At 34.7% G+C, this 15,980-nt stretch overlaps 1 protein-coding gene and 2 long non-coding RNA genes across 3 annotated transcripts; all 3 read left to right on the forward strand.

Moving 5' to 3' along the window:
• Positions 1-7,039: 7,039 nt before the first annotated feature.
• Positions 7,040-12,473, forward strand: LOC133033993 (uncharacterized). The gene is made up of 4 exons (XR_009685981.1): positions 7,040-7,365; positions 7,485-7,526; positions 7,943-7,990; positions 12,330-12,473. It is a non-coding gene; the product is annotated as an uncharacterized LOC133033993 (long non-coding RNA).
• Positions 12,474-12,853: 380 nt separating this feature from the next.
• On the forward strand, positions 12,854-13,086 carry LOC133033994 (uncharacterized). Its single transcript, XR_009685982.1, has 2 exons — positions 12,854-12,915; positions 12,994-13,086. It is a non-coding gene; the product is annotated as an uncharacterized LOC133033994 (long non-coding RNA).
• Positions 13,087-14,829: 1,743 nt separating this feature from the next.
• On the forward strand, positions 14,830-15,758 carry LOC133033995 (uncharacterized). The gene is made up of 4 exons (XM_061109029.1): positions 14,830-14,956; positions 15,058-15,159; positions 15,239-15,416; positions 15,516-15,758. Exons 1-4 carry the CDS (start codon positions 14,913-14,915, stop codon positions 15,612-15,614), a joined length of 423 nt encoding a protein of 140 aa, XP_060965012.1. The 5' UTR covers positions 14,830-14,912; the 3' UTR covers positions 15,615-15,758.
• Positions 15,759-15,980: the final 222 nt, after the last annotated feature.

Below are 15,980 nucleotides of genomic sequence, written 5' to 3' on the forward strand. Positions count from 1 at the left end.
GTTAAATCTAACAAACAAGCATCCAAACCAACTCAAATCTACTTAAACATGCATAAAATCACCTCTGAAAACTACAGTAAACATCACAAAACAGCAGCAACAGATTTCAACAATTTTCTTCAAAAATCACATTTTTGCATAGAAAAAGCTATAGCTTGCTCAACCTAATTAACATGCTTCCAAAACAATTTAAATAACCCTAATCTAACAAGCTTACACCTCTGAAAACAAGGACAATTTCACAGCAGCAACAACAACTATAACTCATGCATTTCACTCAATATTTCACCATTTTTTTCAAGAAAACAAAGAGGAACAATTAGGAAATACATACCACAATCAAGAGTTCCCAAAGTTATGAAGAATCTAGCTTGAAATTTGATGAAAAACCAGCCTTTGAATCACATGCACCCAGCCGAAAAAGAGAAGGAAAAGAGAGAGGTTTTCTTTTTCAAATTTTTTCTATTTTCTTACTAAGTGTTGAAAATGAAAGGAAAAAGAATTAAAAGCCAATTATACCATTTTACTTCAGCCAATAATTAAACAAATAAACCTTTATTTTCAAATAAACAAATCACTAAAAGACAAAACACTAATGGGGCAAAAAGACCATTTTGCCCCTCCACCATAAAACCACATAAATCATACTAAAGGGGTATTTTTGGGAAATTCTAAATTCCCGGCCATTCCCGACATTCCCAATGTCTAATAAACCGTCCCAAACTACTAACATACTAAGTTGTGATTTCTACTGAGCCAAACGCTGGGTTCCAAAATACCGGGCACCGGAAATGCAAAATATGAAAACTACTGAATGACATAGCAATGCATTTCTGAATTCCATAAATAACAGCATAATAAATTATTTAAATAGCTATAAATAATTTTCATAATTAATCATGATTAACTGCTAATTTCCAAATTAACTAAGCGGGCTTTACAAGCTTACTTATCTCAGGCTCTAGAGAGAGCCCCACACTGTGAGGTTGCCCCGTCGCTGTGGAATAAGCTTTGGAATACCAATATTTTGGAGCGACATAAGGTTCTTTGGTGGTGTATCCTTTCAAATGCGCTCCCTGTTAGAAATGAGATTAGCAAACGTTTTCAGATCGTAGATTCTAGTTGTCCTTTGTGTGGTTTGAGGGAAGAATCTATTGAACACTTATTCCTCTCGTGTGAGGTGGCGATGCATTTGTGGCGATCCTCACCTTAGGGAATTTACCCCGTTTGTGATGCTGGTATTCGTGTCTGGGACTGGGTTAAATTCATTTGGGATCTTAGAAATAGGGGGATCCGGGTTGAGGAACTCTTCCTTTATGCTTCAATTGTTGTTGACACTTTATGGAGGGTGCAAAATGAAAAGGTTCACAATAATTCTCCCCCTGATATGTTGAAATGTATTGACAATGTTTGCACCTCTTTTGCAGAGTTACATGCTTCTCTTATTCCCAACCCTTCGCCGATCCTACGAGAGTCCTGGACTCCTCCTCCCCAGGATTGGATAAAAGTAAATTGTGATGTTAGAGTGGGCTTAGAGAGTATGTGCATAGCGATTGTCACAAGGAATTATCTGGGTAAGGTGATTTGGATTCATTCTGCTCGGTTGGATTTCTCAGATGCTTTATGCGGAGAAGCTGCGGCTTGTTGTTTGGCTGTGTCGTCAGCTGCGGAATTAGGATATAAGTATGTTATTGTGGAGAGTGATTCGAGACTAGTGATCAATGCACTCAATAAGAAAGTGTCACATTGGGCCCTTGATAACTATGTCTCCTTTTGTATTAGATCATCTCCCTCTTTTTCTAGTTGTAACTTTTCTAATGTTAGCAGGAATTGTAATTTTGTTGCCCATAATGTGGCTGGGCGTTTACCCACCAACTGTACGGTTCTATTTTGTTATCCCCTGTTCCGGAGGAACTACTGTGTAATGACCGTGAGGTCTAACAACTCTTGTTTTATTGAATGAAAACGCTTATTTAAAAAAAATAAGCTTTTAATTGGTTAAATAAATTTTGTGCTTGGTATTACTAATGAAAGTTTATTTAATATACTTAAAAAAAAATCGCAATTTTAAAAAAATACTCTTTTAAATATATTATACAATACCATCCTATTAATTTCTCACTTTATCCAAATAAACCCTTACTATTTATTTTTTTTCAAAACCTAAAAGAACCTTAAAAAAAATCTAATCTCTCTCTCTACATCACCATCAGTCGCCCCCATACCTTCTAGCCCACTTCGCCCACCCGAGCGAAGAACGACCACCGTCTGACCCCACTCCACCCACCCGCGCGAAGAACGAAGGACCCATTTGTGCGAAGGTCCTGTCTGTCGAAGATTCTCTCTCCTTCTCCTTCGAAGATCCTTCTTCGTCCTTCGCTGATCCTTCTCCGTCCTTCACTGATCCTTCTCCTTGTACGAAGGACTCATCCACCCGCGCGAAGGACCCATCTGTGCCCGTTCCTCAACCATCAGAGTCTGTCTTCTGTCCGATTCGCCTCCCATCTTGTTGGATCTGCCTCATTCTTTAAAAGAAAGGTATTGTTCAAAAAAAGAAAGTTTGTTGTTAGTTAATTTTTTTGTAGTTGATTTAGAGCAATTATATATTGTTTGTGCTAAAATACACTTAGTTTTGATGATTTTTTTTTTTTTAATTTTTAGTCGATTTTATATGGTGTTTATGGTATTTTCTGATCTAGTGTGGTGGTGGTTGAGGAAAATGAAAATGGTGTATGTTCTCGATTATTTGTCAAAAAAATCTCGATAGGTTATCGATAAGATTTAGCTTTTGGTGATGGTCGTTGAAGATAGCTATTGTCAATAGGTTATCGATATGTTGTAGACAGGTTCTCCATCGATAAAGGATTGAAAAAAATTTGTAATTATATCTTTTTAATTAATTCTCGCTTGAATATCGATTAATTATCGATAGGTTGTCGATAAGAGTGATAATCATTAAGTTTAGCTTTTATCGAAATATTCTCGACAATTGAATCATTGCAAAGAAAATATAAATTTATTTTTTATTGATTCTCACTTAAATATCGATTAATTATTGACGAGTTGTCGATAGGCTTTCGATATGATTGAGAATTTTTTTTCGCTAAGTTGGTTATCATTGCGATTATCGATGGATTATCGACAGAATATCAATATGTTCTTGACAAGTTATAGTTTTTAACTAGTTTTGCAAAAAGTTAGAATTTTTAATATTATTTATAGATTATCGACGGGATTGTTGATATGAATAAATGCTCATCAACTAAAGCAATTTTGTTTTTGATCTTGTTGTTTTTATAGGTATGCTTAATATTTGGTGATTCAAGAACCCAAATCAACTTAATTGGATTAGGTAGGTATTATTCTATAATTTTAATTTATTTAATATATAATCAAAATTAAAAGAGTTTGAATATCTTAGATATTCATCTGTATTGAAGTAAGTTTTGCGATTACTTATACTGCGGTTGGATGGGTGGAACAATATGTCTGTTACATGAGTTTGAATATCTTAAATATTCATCCATATCGAAATAGGTTTTGTGATTATTTACACTGTGGTCAGATGGATGATTATTTTTTTATTGTAATGTATTGTTTCTTTTTTTATATAGTAAGTTTAAAATTTTTGGGAGCATTAAATTATAGTTGTGATGCTGCCGAAATTTCGGTAGGAGAACAACTATAATTTTTTTGTCATGCTGGTTATTGTTGCTTGATTATCGACATATTCTCGATAGGATTAATTAGTTTTTTAGTTTTCATGTTTGGTGATTGTTTAGTGATTATCAATGGGTTCTCAGTAGATTCTCGATAGGATTTAGTGTTTTTTTTTTATCATGTTTGCTCTTACGTGTTTTTTTTATTATTGTATTCTTTATCTTTTAAAGATGGCTTCAAAACTTATTGTTCCCACTTCAGCCCACTTTTAGGCCTTGTGACATATAGAGAGAGTGGAATATTCACTTCAATCGTTCAAAAGTTTAAAAACATGAATGATTAATTGATAGGATTAATGGAACCCCTTTCGACCAATTTTGAAAGGCTAAAACTTTCGCTTTCTCTTCAATTTTGGTGCACCAATTAATTATGTACAAAATGAAGGTTCAAGTTGAGAAGGCGGAGTGGCGGATGAAGTATATGGTTTTACATTGGCAGAAACGAGGCAAGATTTGGCGTGGCTGAGTTCGCTCTCATAACCAAGTTGAATTTCGTGCAAGGTCCATCCATTGAGGAGAAGGATGCTCACTTGGGAAATGACCGATTGTTGAACCTTTATTTCAATAAATTTGGGAACGTGAGATTGCCGAGGATGTTTACAAGCTAGGGTTCTGCTTGTTCATGGAGGGAGTCCTCATAGGTCGTGAGAGGAATACAAATATTACGAGTGGTATACTAAGTTTTGTTGAGGATATTAACTTCTTTTTTCAGATTTCTTGAGGTGTGCTTCTTTTAGTCGACTTATGTATTCTGTTCAGAAAGACATGATGAAAATGAAGGCTACGTTAAATAAGAATGAAGTCACTAAATCAACGGGGTACACAATTTATGGCTACGCACCAACATTACAATATTGGACCTACGAGGCAATTTTAAAAATTCACTTTTAATCATTGGATACAAGTACCCAGAATGCTTAGCTGAAGCAGTAAAGAAATTAATGGAAGTTATTGTTGGAATTTATTTTACCAGGATCTTAGATCTACTCACAAGTATGTTTATTAACATCCTAAATAAGAACTTTCTAAAACGATAAATTAAACACGTATAAAGTTTAAGAAACCTTACATTGGGTGCAGCGGAATATAATGACTCCTTCCGTTCAGATATCTAGCCCTTGATTCCTTTATGTAGCAGAGCATTATCAATATCTGAACCTGGATCTCTTTCTCTGAATCTTTGATGCTGAAACCTCCTTCTTGTTGAAAGTCTTTCTTCACGATCTTCCTCACTATGATTGAGGTATCACTTGCTGTGTGTGGGCACTACTCATACACTAAAGATTTCGAAATTTGAGAGGGAAGAAAGAGAGAGTGGGTTCGGCCAAAGATAGGGAGAGAGAAGGCTCAGTTTTTTCTGAATCAGAAGTGTCAGAAGAAAAGTGTAAATTTCCTGAAGCCTTCACTATCTATTTATAGCATTCCACTAGGGTTAGGTTTGAATTATTTGGCCTTAAAATAATGAAAATATCAGAGGGAAAACCCTACTAAAGTGGCCGGCCATGCAAGGTGGATTTGGGCCTCACTTTTTGCAATTTTGCAGTTTTATCTTTTCTGCATCTGATTTTCTCAAAAACGTCAATTTTCAAATTCAACCATTTAAATGACAATTCTAACTATTTAATAACTATAAATAATTATTAAATAATATTGTCATTTATTATATTTATTAATTGAACCATAAAAAGTATCATAATTAACAAATATGCCCCTAAAACTCTTTCTTTACAATTTCGCCCTTACTTAGTGAAAAATTCACAAATAGACATAGTCTAATTTGAGAATTATAATTGATTAATCAAAACCAATTACATGAGTCTTACAAGCAATATTATCTCAACTAGTGCGGGGACCATGGGTCTATATAACCGAGCTTCCAATAAGTAGATCAAGAATTTAGCACTAAAATTCACTAACTTATTAATTCTTCGTTGAATCCATGCATAGAACTTAGAATTGCACTCTCAGTATATAGAATGCTCTATATGTTCCACCATATAGACACATCATTAGTTATCCATTGTTATAATCCTAATTTGATCACTGATCCTCTATATGAATGATCTACACTGTAAAGGGATTAAATTACCGTTACACCCTACAATGTATTTATTTCTTAAAACACTTGACCCCGTATAAATGGTATTTCAGCTTATGTGAAATGAGTACTCCACCATTTATGTTCGTTTGGTCAAGCTCGAAGGAGATCATCCTTTGCTTACTATTCGCCAGATAGAAGCTATAGATTCCATGTTTATGATAGCACTCCCACTCAATTGCACTACCGTGTTCCCAAAATGTATGTTTCACCCTGACCTAAAAGTAGGCTTAACTAACAAATCAAAGAACACGAATAGCCTTTCAAGATTGAGCCTAATCATATCAGGATTAAGATCATTTGATCTAGGATCAACTAGGTGATATTGACTTGAATAGATATTACGGTAAGTTTAATAAATCTAAGTCAAAGTTCAATATCGGTCCCTTCCGATGCATACTCCATGCATCCAACCTGAGCTTTACTTTAACCAATGCTCTGGAAAGAACATAGCACTTCTCCAAATGCAAGTAAACTCTGTTGTAGATTATCATATCAGTAAAACCCTATGTCTGATAAATCTAGGAAACTTTATTCACATAGTCATGTTTACTTTCCAATGTGTTGACAGCACAATAAACAGGATCAAGTATGTGAAAAGGGTTTCAGATGAATTTATACATTATGTACATATAATCATGAAATAAATCATGTGAACCATGCAACATTAAATGTTATTTCTGATCTATATTAATAAGTAAATCTGATTATATTGAAATGAGTTTTATTTAGGGCATAAAACCCAACAGTTATGACATTCTAAAAGAAATACTTGCTCCAATATTTTCTAAAAGGGTATGATTTTTTTTTTCTGTTATTATTGTATTGTTTATCTTTTATTGATATCATTGATAAGTTGTGTTTTTTTTTTTTCTCTGTTGCATTTAGTCTAGTTTTGATAGGTTTGCGAAAGGATTCTACTACTACAATGTTAGCCTTTAGAGGCAGTTTTTTCAACCCCATTTATAAAAAGGGAAGCTAAAGGGTGTGAAAATACCCGCTATGTTCGAAATTGACATTTAGAGGCGGTTTTTTGATAAAAACCGTAGGTATAAAATTGCATTATACCATTTAGAGACGGTTGGAAATTAATTTTTTTTTTTTTTTCTGAATTACCCTATGCCGTCGGTTCCTTCATAGGAACCGACGGCATAGGGTACTACGTAAACGACACGTGTACCACATGCGTCGCGTCGGTTCTATGGAAAGGCCGACGCCATAGGGTCGATCAGACTATAACCCTTTTGCTCGACCTTCCTTCTTCCTCCCCACTTCACTCAGCAACCCAGAAAAACCAGAGACCCATTTCTCTCAGCCAAAACCCTCGCCTCCACCACCTTCTCCCCACCCTATCTCCCTCATTTCTCAACCATTTCAGCCCATTTTTTTTTTAAAATCCTCCATTTTCGATACTTAATAACATACACCTAAAAAGTTCTGATTTTTTAGCCTCTAAAAGTGTCATCCGAACCCAAATAGTAAACTTTGGGTGTGAAATCCGGCCACCCATTTTTGTTGAGAAATTGTTCAATCTCAACCTCGTTTAAGGTATAAATATTGCTTATTCTTATTGTATTATGTATATTGTTTTATTTTATGTTTTTGTAAATTATTATTTGAGTTTTTTTTTATTTTATTAGTAATATTATTGTGTTTTATGTGTATAGTGTCGGGATTTTTTACGGTGGTCGTCGGATTGCGGTTATTAGGTAATAATTTATACCACAATGTATAGTATATATATGTATTTGTATATTTTATTGAATATTTGTATATAATGTGTGTATATATTGTGTGTGTATATAGTGTGTGTATATTTTTTATGAAAATAAATTTTGTAATTGTATTTTATATATTTTTTGCAATGTATATTTATTGTGAATAAAATGACATTGGAGGGATTTTATTAGTTTCAAAAAAAAAAATTAGTTTAGAAATAAAAATTTTAAAATGGAATTAGTGTGTGATATAATTTTATTTTTTGAGATAATAGTGTGAGATATAATTGATTATATATATGTATGTATAATTTAGTAACTAAGTAACTTGTTACAATTTTTTATAACTAGTTATAAGTTATGAAATAATTAATTTTGTAATTTCGTTGTATTTCTTTATATTATAGGGGTTCGGCATAATTTTGTGTGTAGCGTATTTGGGCTTGCAATTATAGGTATATACTTTTACTAACTTTTTCTTAATATATAATTAATTATCAATGCATGTTAGTTGAGTTTGAATATCTTAAATATTCATCCGTAGTGAAGTAGGTTACGCGAATACATGTCTTGCGGTCGGAGGGGTGGATTAATTTTGTAGTGTTTATCTGTGTTGTTTGTTATTTTAGGCACTTGTAAAATTTTTGGGAACGTCCAATTACGGTAGTTATCTTCCGAAATTTCGGTAGAATTAGGATAAATCTTACTAAAACCATTCATAATATAGTTAATTATAACATAGTAATAAGAAGTTAGGTCACATAAAAAATAATAATATTCACATTTATGAAAACTTTTTAATTTTACCAACATTATAATCAACTAAACAACCTAATAACATGAACTAATGTAAAACGAAAATTTGAGTAATTTTTAGATTAATATGAATAAATTGTGTGAGAGACTTAGTTAGTTACATTGTGTAATTAGTAACTAGATATAATTAGTTACTAAATAAATTAACAAAATAAACATATAAAATCCTTCTTTTTTTATTTTTTTCTTTCATTTGAGAGGTTCAATGTGGATTTTTATTTTTCAAAGAAAATAAAGAGCAAAAGTTAATTAAAAGGGGAAAATATTAGTTAATACCTTTATTGCTTTACCAAAAATTTTTCCCCTCAATTTTATTTATTAAAAATATTTAACATTTTAATAACATTCTAATCAACAAAACAACCTAATAATATGAACTAATCTAAAACGAGAATTTAAGTAATTTATAAATTAATATGAATAAATTGTGAGAAACTTAGTTAGTTACATTGTGTAATTAGTAACTAGTTATAATTAGTTACTACATACTGAGATTTTTTTCTTAGGATTTTCGTTATGGATAAATCATGGATGCGTGAGGAGAGAGACACACTGCAATTTCAAGTAGGGTTTGATGCATTTATAGAGTTTGCCCTAAAAAATTCTAAAAATCTCGAACGTATTCATTGTCCATGTGTAGATTATTGTAATGTATCTAAAGGGAATATTACAATGATTAAGGACCATGTGTATTTACGAGGTTTCAATAGAAGTTATACTAATTGGTATTACCATGGCGAACATTTACCTAATGATCCATATCCATTAGGAAAGCGTGGAGTAGATGATATTGAGGGTAATAATTTCGATGATCATCCATTGGACTTGCTTGACAAAGCACATGGGGAATTTCTTAATGATCCTGAAAAATTCGATAATTCTCTTAGTGATGTACATAAACCGTTGTTCGATGGTTGTAAAAAACTAAGATTACCAATAGTGGTAAAGTTATACAACATCAAAGCAGAAAATAGAGTGGGCGATAAATGTTTAACTCAATTTTCTACTACTTTTAAAGATATCTTTCTATTTGACAATAATCTACAAATGAAGTGAAAAAGACTTTAAATTCCATAGGATTGAATTATGAAAAAATTCATGCATGTCCGAACGATTGCATTTTATATCGTAAGGAATATGCAGACATGAATTATTGCCCGACTTGCGGTTTATCCCGCCATAAAGTAAACAAGAGTAAGGAGAATAGGAAACTTATCCCCAAAAAAGTGATGTGGTACATGCCTTTGATTCGCGGCGAAACGATTATATCGTAGTGCGAGAACATTCGAAAATTTGATTTGGCATGAGATCAAAAGAGTGAAAGATAGAAAACTTAAACATCCTACAGATTCCCAAGCTTGGAAAAAAGTAAACTACATAAACCACGAATTCAAATGCGAACCAAGACACATTCGTCTCGGTACGTACGCGGATGGAGTAAATCCATATAGATCTCTAAGTAGTCGTCATAGTTCATGGCTTTGTCTTCCTAGTTATGTACAATCTTCCTCCCTGGTTAGTGATGAAGAGGAAATTTAACATGCTTTCTTTAATGATATCAGGCCCGCAACAACCTGGACATAATATCGATGTATATTTGGAACCATTGATTGACGATTTAATAGAATTGTATGAGAACGGGGTTCAGGTCTATGATGGTTTTAAAAAGAATTTTTTAATCGAAAATTTGTGTTGTTGTGGTGTCGGTGATTTCCCTGCTTATAGTAATTTATCGAGGCTTAAGCACAAAAGGTTACGAAGGTTGTCCGATTTGTTGCACTAACACATCGGCTCGTCGCTTGGCAAATGGACACAAGATGTGTTATATGGGTCACGGACGGTACTTGCACTCGCAAATCATCACGATAGACGGAAGAAGAAAGCATTCGATGAGTACCGAAGAGGGTGATATGGCTCCTTTGCCACTGTACGGGAACAAATTCTCCAACAAGTTCAACTTGTAGATTTTAAGTATGGAAAGACGCAAAAAAATAAAAAAACTAATGGTTGTTTTCAAAGAAAGTCAATCTTCTTTCGTCTTCCATATTGGAAAAGTCTACTAGTTCGACATTGTTTGGATGTCATGCATATTGAAAAAAATGTGTGTGAGAGTATTATTGGTACCTTACTTGATATTCCCGGCAAAACTAAGGACGGTCTAAATAGTCGTTTAGATCTCGTTGAAATGGGTATACGACAATCTACGGCACCCGAGAAGAAAGGTGATCGTTTATATTTGCCTCCTGCTTGTTTCACTTTATCCAAAAAAGAGAAACAAACGGTTTGCAAATCACTTGCAAATATGAAAGTACCGATGGTTACTCGTCTAACATCAAAAACTTGGTGAATGAGGCCGAATTGAAACTAATGGGTACGAAATCACATGATTGTCATGCCTTAATGCAACAGCTAGTTCCAATTGCCATTAGATCAGTCTTGCCAAAAAATGTTCGAGAGTGTTTGACACATGTTTGCATTTTCTTTAATAGCTGTGCGGGAAGGAATTAGAATTGGATAAGTTAGATGCATTACATGAAAATGTAGTCAAAACATTGTGCAACCTGGAAAAGTTTTTTCCGCCATCTTTTTCGACATCATGATCCATTTAATGGTTCATCTAGTGAGAGAAGCAAGGCTGTGTGGGCGGTGTGGGCGAGATGGATGTATCCATTTGAAAGAAATATGAAGGTACTTAAAAGTTATGTGCGTAACCACTATCGGCCGAAGCATGTATGGTTGAGTGCTACATATACGAAGAGGCTGTGGAATTTTGTTCGAGTACATGGCCGGAGTTGAGGCAATAGGAATTAGCAAACCAAGAACGGCCAGATGATGTTGATAGAGGATTAAGGGGCAAAGGGACAATGGTGACGAGTGTCCAAGCTTGAACTAGATCAAGCTCAAGTAGTCGTGATGAACAATAACGCGAGGTTCAATCATATATAACGTAAGTACCTTTTGTTTGATTAACATTACTTAAGTCACGATGAACAATAACTTGATTTATCTTACTTGTTTTACGGTGACCATATGGAGTACTGTTACAATCAATGGTTCCAAGAAATCAAAAAAATAAACAAAAATGGGTTGCAGACCAACAGCGTCAAACGTTCATTGGGTGGTTAAGGAATACCATTATAGCAAAGTTGAACGAACCGAGATCATGGAGTATCTGATGTGTTGAGTCGTATTGCCCTTGGACCAACTTTTGCGGTTGCAAAGCATGAAGCGTACATTGTAAGGGGTAAACGTTTTCATACAAAGTCAAGAGATGATGCTCGAGAGGTTCAAAATAGTGGTATACGTATCGTCGCAGAAACTATGCACTTTGCAAGTGCAAAAGATAGAAACCATGTTTTAGGTACTATGACGTATTACGGGGTCATTGAAGAAATATGGGAGCTCAATTATTTTGCGTTCAGAATTCCACTTTTTAAGTGTTCTTGGGTTGACAACAACGTTGGAGTAAAAACTGACGAGCTTGGTTTTACTTTGGTTGATTTAAGTAAGAGAGGAAGCAAGAATGATCCATTCATCATGGCTAGCCAAGCAACTCAAGTTTTTTACATTTACGATCCGGCTAATGATAAATGGTCTATTGTTTTATCGACACCGAGAGAGGAGGTTCTTAGAGGCGAAGAGGATGAGGAGAATGCTGACTTATGTTACGATGACTTCATTGTTGGACAACCAATTCATGAGCAACTCATGGGAATTGATCGTAACATTGAGGAAGACGACGCTGAATACATTAGAAACGATATCAATGAGGGAATATGGGTCAATTGTGATTCAGGCAAACATAAACAAAAAAAGAAAAGAAAACGTGTCTAATTGGTAACTTGATATATAGCTTACTTTATATTGTGGTTGTGAATGGTCCTGAATACTTAACAATTTGTTTATGCTTTTAATATTTCATATACACTACTTGTTATATATGTAGCTAACTTTGAAGTTTGTTTGTTAATGGTGTAGACATGGCGAACTCAGAATCAGGATCTGATTCGGGAGCAGAAAATGAGTGTCCAACCACAATACCTACACGAGGGCCGACGCAAATGAATGAAATATCCAAACTAATGGATCAGGGCAAAAGAGTGGCCCTCGAAGTTAATGATAAAGGTCAATGCGTGGAAAAAGCTACGCGAAGCTCGTATCCACTACGGGAGTCGGATGTCGGCGGACAATAGGGTTGGCTTATAAAAATTGGAAAGAAGTCAACCAGACTCTGAAAAATAAAGTTTGGAAAGACATTCAGGTAAGCTATTATTTGTTAGAATTTTGATTTGTTTTTCTATTACTCCAAATGTTGACTCTAACCGTGTTTGTTTTCCTTCAAAATAGACGGGGTTCATTGTGCGGACACCTTCAAACATGATTGTCTCATCCTAGGCAGGAAGTTAATGAAAGACTTCAAGAATAGGATGACAAAAGACATCATAATGCCCGCGTTGAAAGAGAATGATGCGGGACGACCGGCACAAGTCCACGAAAAGCACCGGAGATCGACGCTGCTGATTGGTGCAAATTTGTTGAAAGTAGACTAACTCCTGAATTTCTGGTACGCTAATTATATTAACACTAAGATAAACTCTTAAATACAAGTACATGTATCTAATGTATTTTTTTGGCATTGTAGGAATTGAGTAAGGTGCAACGTGAACGTTCCTCAAAAATTCAATCCAGACATCGAAGTGGTCGGAGTGGGATGGTGAACGTACGGGAAGCTGTGGTAAGTAATACTAAAAATTTAATGTGCTATAATGTGCTATACAATTTAATTGGTACTCATTTCATTGTTATAACGTTATGTAGAAAAAGGACCTCGAAGTTGCGAGATCCTCCCCGCCACCGTGTTTGGATTAAATCTCGCACCAAGAGTAGAAAACTTGTCACTGATTACGACAAGGAAATTGCCGAGAAGATAGTAAGTATATATTAATTCATATACTAATTGCTTGAATATATAATTCAATTAGAGTTAGTGTATATAATTCATATACTAATTGCTTGAATATATGCGTGCATTAGGCTCGATTAGAGGAGAAGCTTAGTCGGGGACAAATTCGGGTCCGGGGCCAAAACGATATCCTCACGCGGGCGCTCGGGACACCGCAGCATCCTGGACGTGTCAGGGCTGCTGGGTATGCTATTACTTCAAATGTTATTTATTTAGTTACACAAATGAAATCGTTGCTAATTTGCATTTTATGATTTGTAGGTTCCTGACCAGGGCATCTCAACTGTTCGGCAGGAAGAAAAGGGAAGTGTCCGATGTTGTGGCTCGGCAAGCGAAGGAGATTGAACAATTAAAAGCCGAAGTCCAATCCCTTAAGCGGCGGAGGAACGCTGCCGAACAAGAGGAAGAAGGAGAGGTGGCTGGTGAGGCGTATGTTCCACAACCATACGCTCCTCGGGATGAGGTACAACCACAAATTTATCTTTGAGGAGTTCATTTCCCTCAACGACCAAGGTATCCTATACAATTTTGATGACCATGCGGCCCTTAATCAGCAAGTACATCTCTGCTCTGACAACATCGACAATATTGTGGCCCGAGGGTATTTGTACGAGCATGTGGGTGAGATCAAAGTTCACTGCCAGGATTACGATGATTCACATGCTCGGATCATGGTTTCGGAAATCCCGCAAGAGGACGGCGAAATCCCGGTCCCACTTGAAGAGTTCGGATATGTTAGGGACGTGTACCGGATGTTCCTTCCTTGGCCTAAACACTTAATTTTAACAACCGAGGTAACTTCTCATTTGAAATTAATTATTAATGATTAGTGGAGTTTGAATATCTTCAATATTCATCCGTAGTGAAGTAGGTTACGCGAATATATGTCTTTGCGGTGGGATGGATGAACAAACTACGTTATATATGTGTTATTTGTCGTTATACGGCCATGTTCAAAATTTTTGGGATCATTCAATTACAACCGTTAGTTATCTTTAGAAATTTCGGTAGAAATTAGATAAAATTTGATATATATATATATATTATGTTCTGTTTTGTTTAGGGTCCACTCGCTCAACCGCCCTCAAGACGTGATGCGTCAAAGGGGAAAGCTCCGATGCTTTCTCCACAAAGCCGTGGTGCACGGGAAGATGAGTTGTTCACGGAAGAGAAGATGGCGTTGATCCCTAATTCGCTGAAATGGATGATTCATGAATTCCTAAGGCTCAAAGATAAACGTGATATAATCACAATTTCTGTCCCCCGAGGATTCATTGCACCGCGTACCCAGATCATTTTATCTGGAGAGGATTTGCGACGAGGTTGCTACGTGTAACTACATCGGCAACCGGGGAATCTTGTTTGGAATGATGTATACTCTTCTTTAATCTAATTAACCTTATATCAAATTATAGTTAAATTATTATAAGGCACTAACACTTTTTTTGGCGAGCACATATGGGAGAGCATCAACGGTACGAGAAAAATTTTCAAGTTTTACGACCCGGAAGCTTCTCACAGTGCATGGGATCAGCGATGAAGAACAGAGTCAGTCTTTTGACGATGCGGCAAGACGATTGGCTAATTGGTTATCATTAATGAACAGCAACCACCAAATGTTCTTTATTCCTTGGAATATCGGGTAAACTTTATTAAATTCTTTAGTGCTAATTGTTCATTTCTATATTATGTCTTCAAATTATTTTTATACTATCTTACTTATATTCCAATATAATTTTCTAGGATGCATTGGACGCTAGTGGTGGTTGCGCCAAAGAAAATTATCCATTTAAACCCTCTAAAAGGCCGCCCAATTCCCGAAGAAATAGAACAAATGATCGGAAGGTAATTATTTAATGACTTCTTATGTAACGAATTTAAATTAACTAACGAATTGAAATGCTAATATAATTTTTCCAAACAGGGCATTCATGTATATAGGGGACGCACATCAGTATCTTGGCCCGTGGCAAGGAATTGCACAAGCAAACTGTCCAAGACAACCTAAAAGCCAAGAATGCGGTTTTTATGTTTTGAAATATATGACTGACATCGTCGCACGTGCCAACCCCAACCGTTACATAATAGAAGATCAAAAAGCTGTAAGTTTTAATTATTGATCATCGTATATAAATTTTATAATAACAAATATATAATATACATATACATAAACTAATATAAATTTTTAATTTTTTTAACAGTTTGGGGGTAAGAAGCAATACGATCCAAAAACAGAAATTTTACCACTACAGCGAAAGTGGATCGAACAATTGATGGCGGTGATTCACGGTGACGATTGAGGTTCAAAGGTCGAAGAATTTTTCTTCATTATGTAATTTTTATAGATTAACTTGTAATTAGATTTATTAACTTATTAATATTTTTAACTAATTTTACATGTTTGTGTAATATTTAATTATTTTTATGAAATCAAATTATGTTTTTACCCAAATTTAATTACTATTTAATTTAAAATGTAATTAATATATAATTAAATTAAATAAATATGTAATTTAAAATTTAAATAAATATGTAATTTAAATTAAATAAATATGTATATAAATTAATAAATATAAAATTAAAATAATATAATTAAATTAAAAAAAAAATGAAAAAAACTGAAATCTGAGGAGTTTTGGCGTCGGTTCCTACGCCACATATGGCGT

The sequence above is a fragment of the Cannabis sativa genome, chromosome 2 (assembly GCF_029168945.1).
Source record: "Cannabis sativa cultivar Pink pepper isolate KNU-18-1 chromosome 2, ASM2916894v1, whole genome shotgun sequence".
NCBI lineage: Eukaryota > Viridiplantae > Streptophyta > Magnoliopsida > Rosales > Cannabaceae > Cannabis > Cannabis sativa.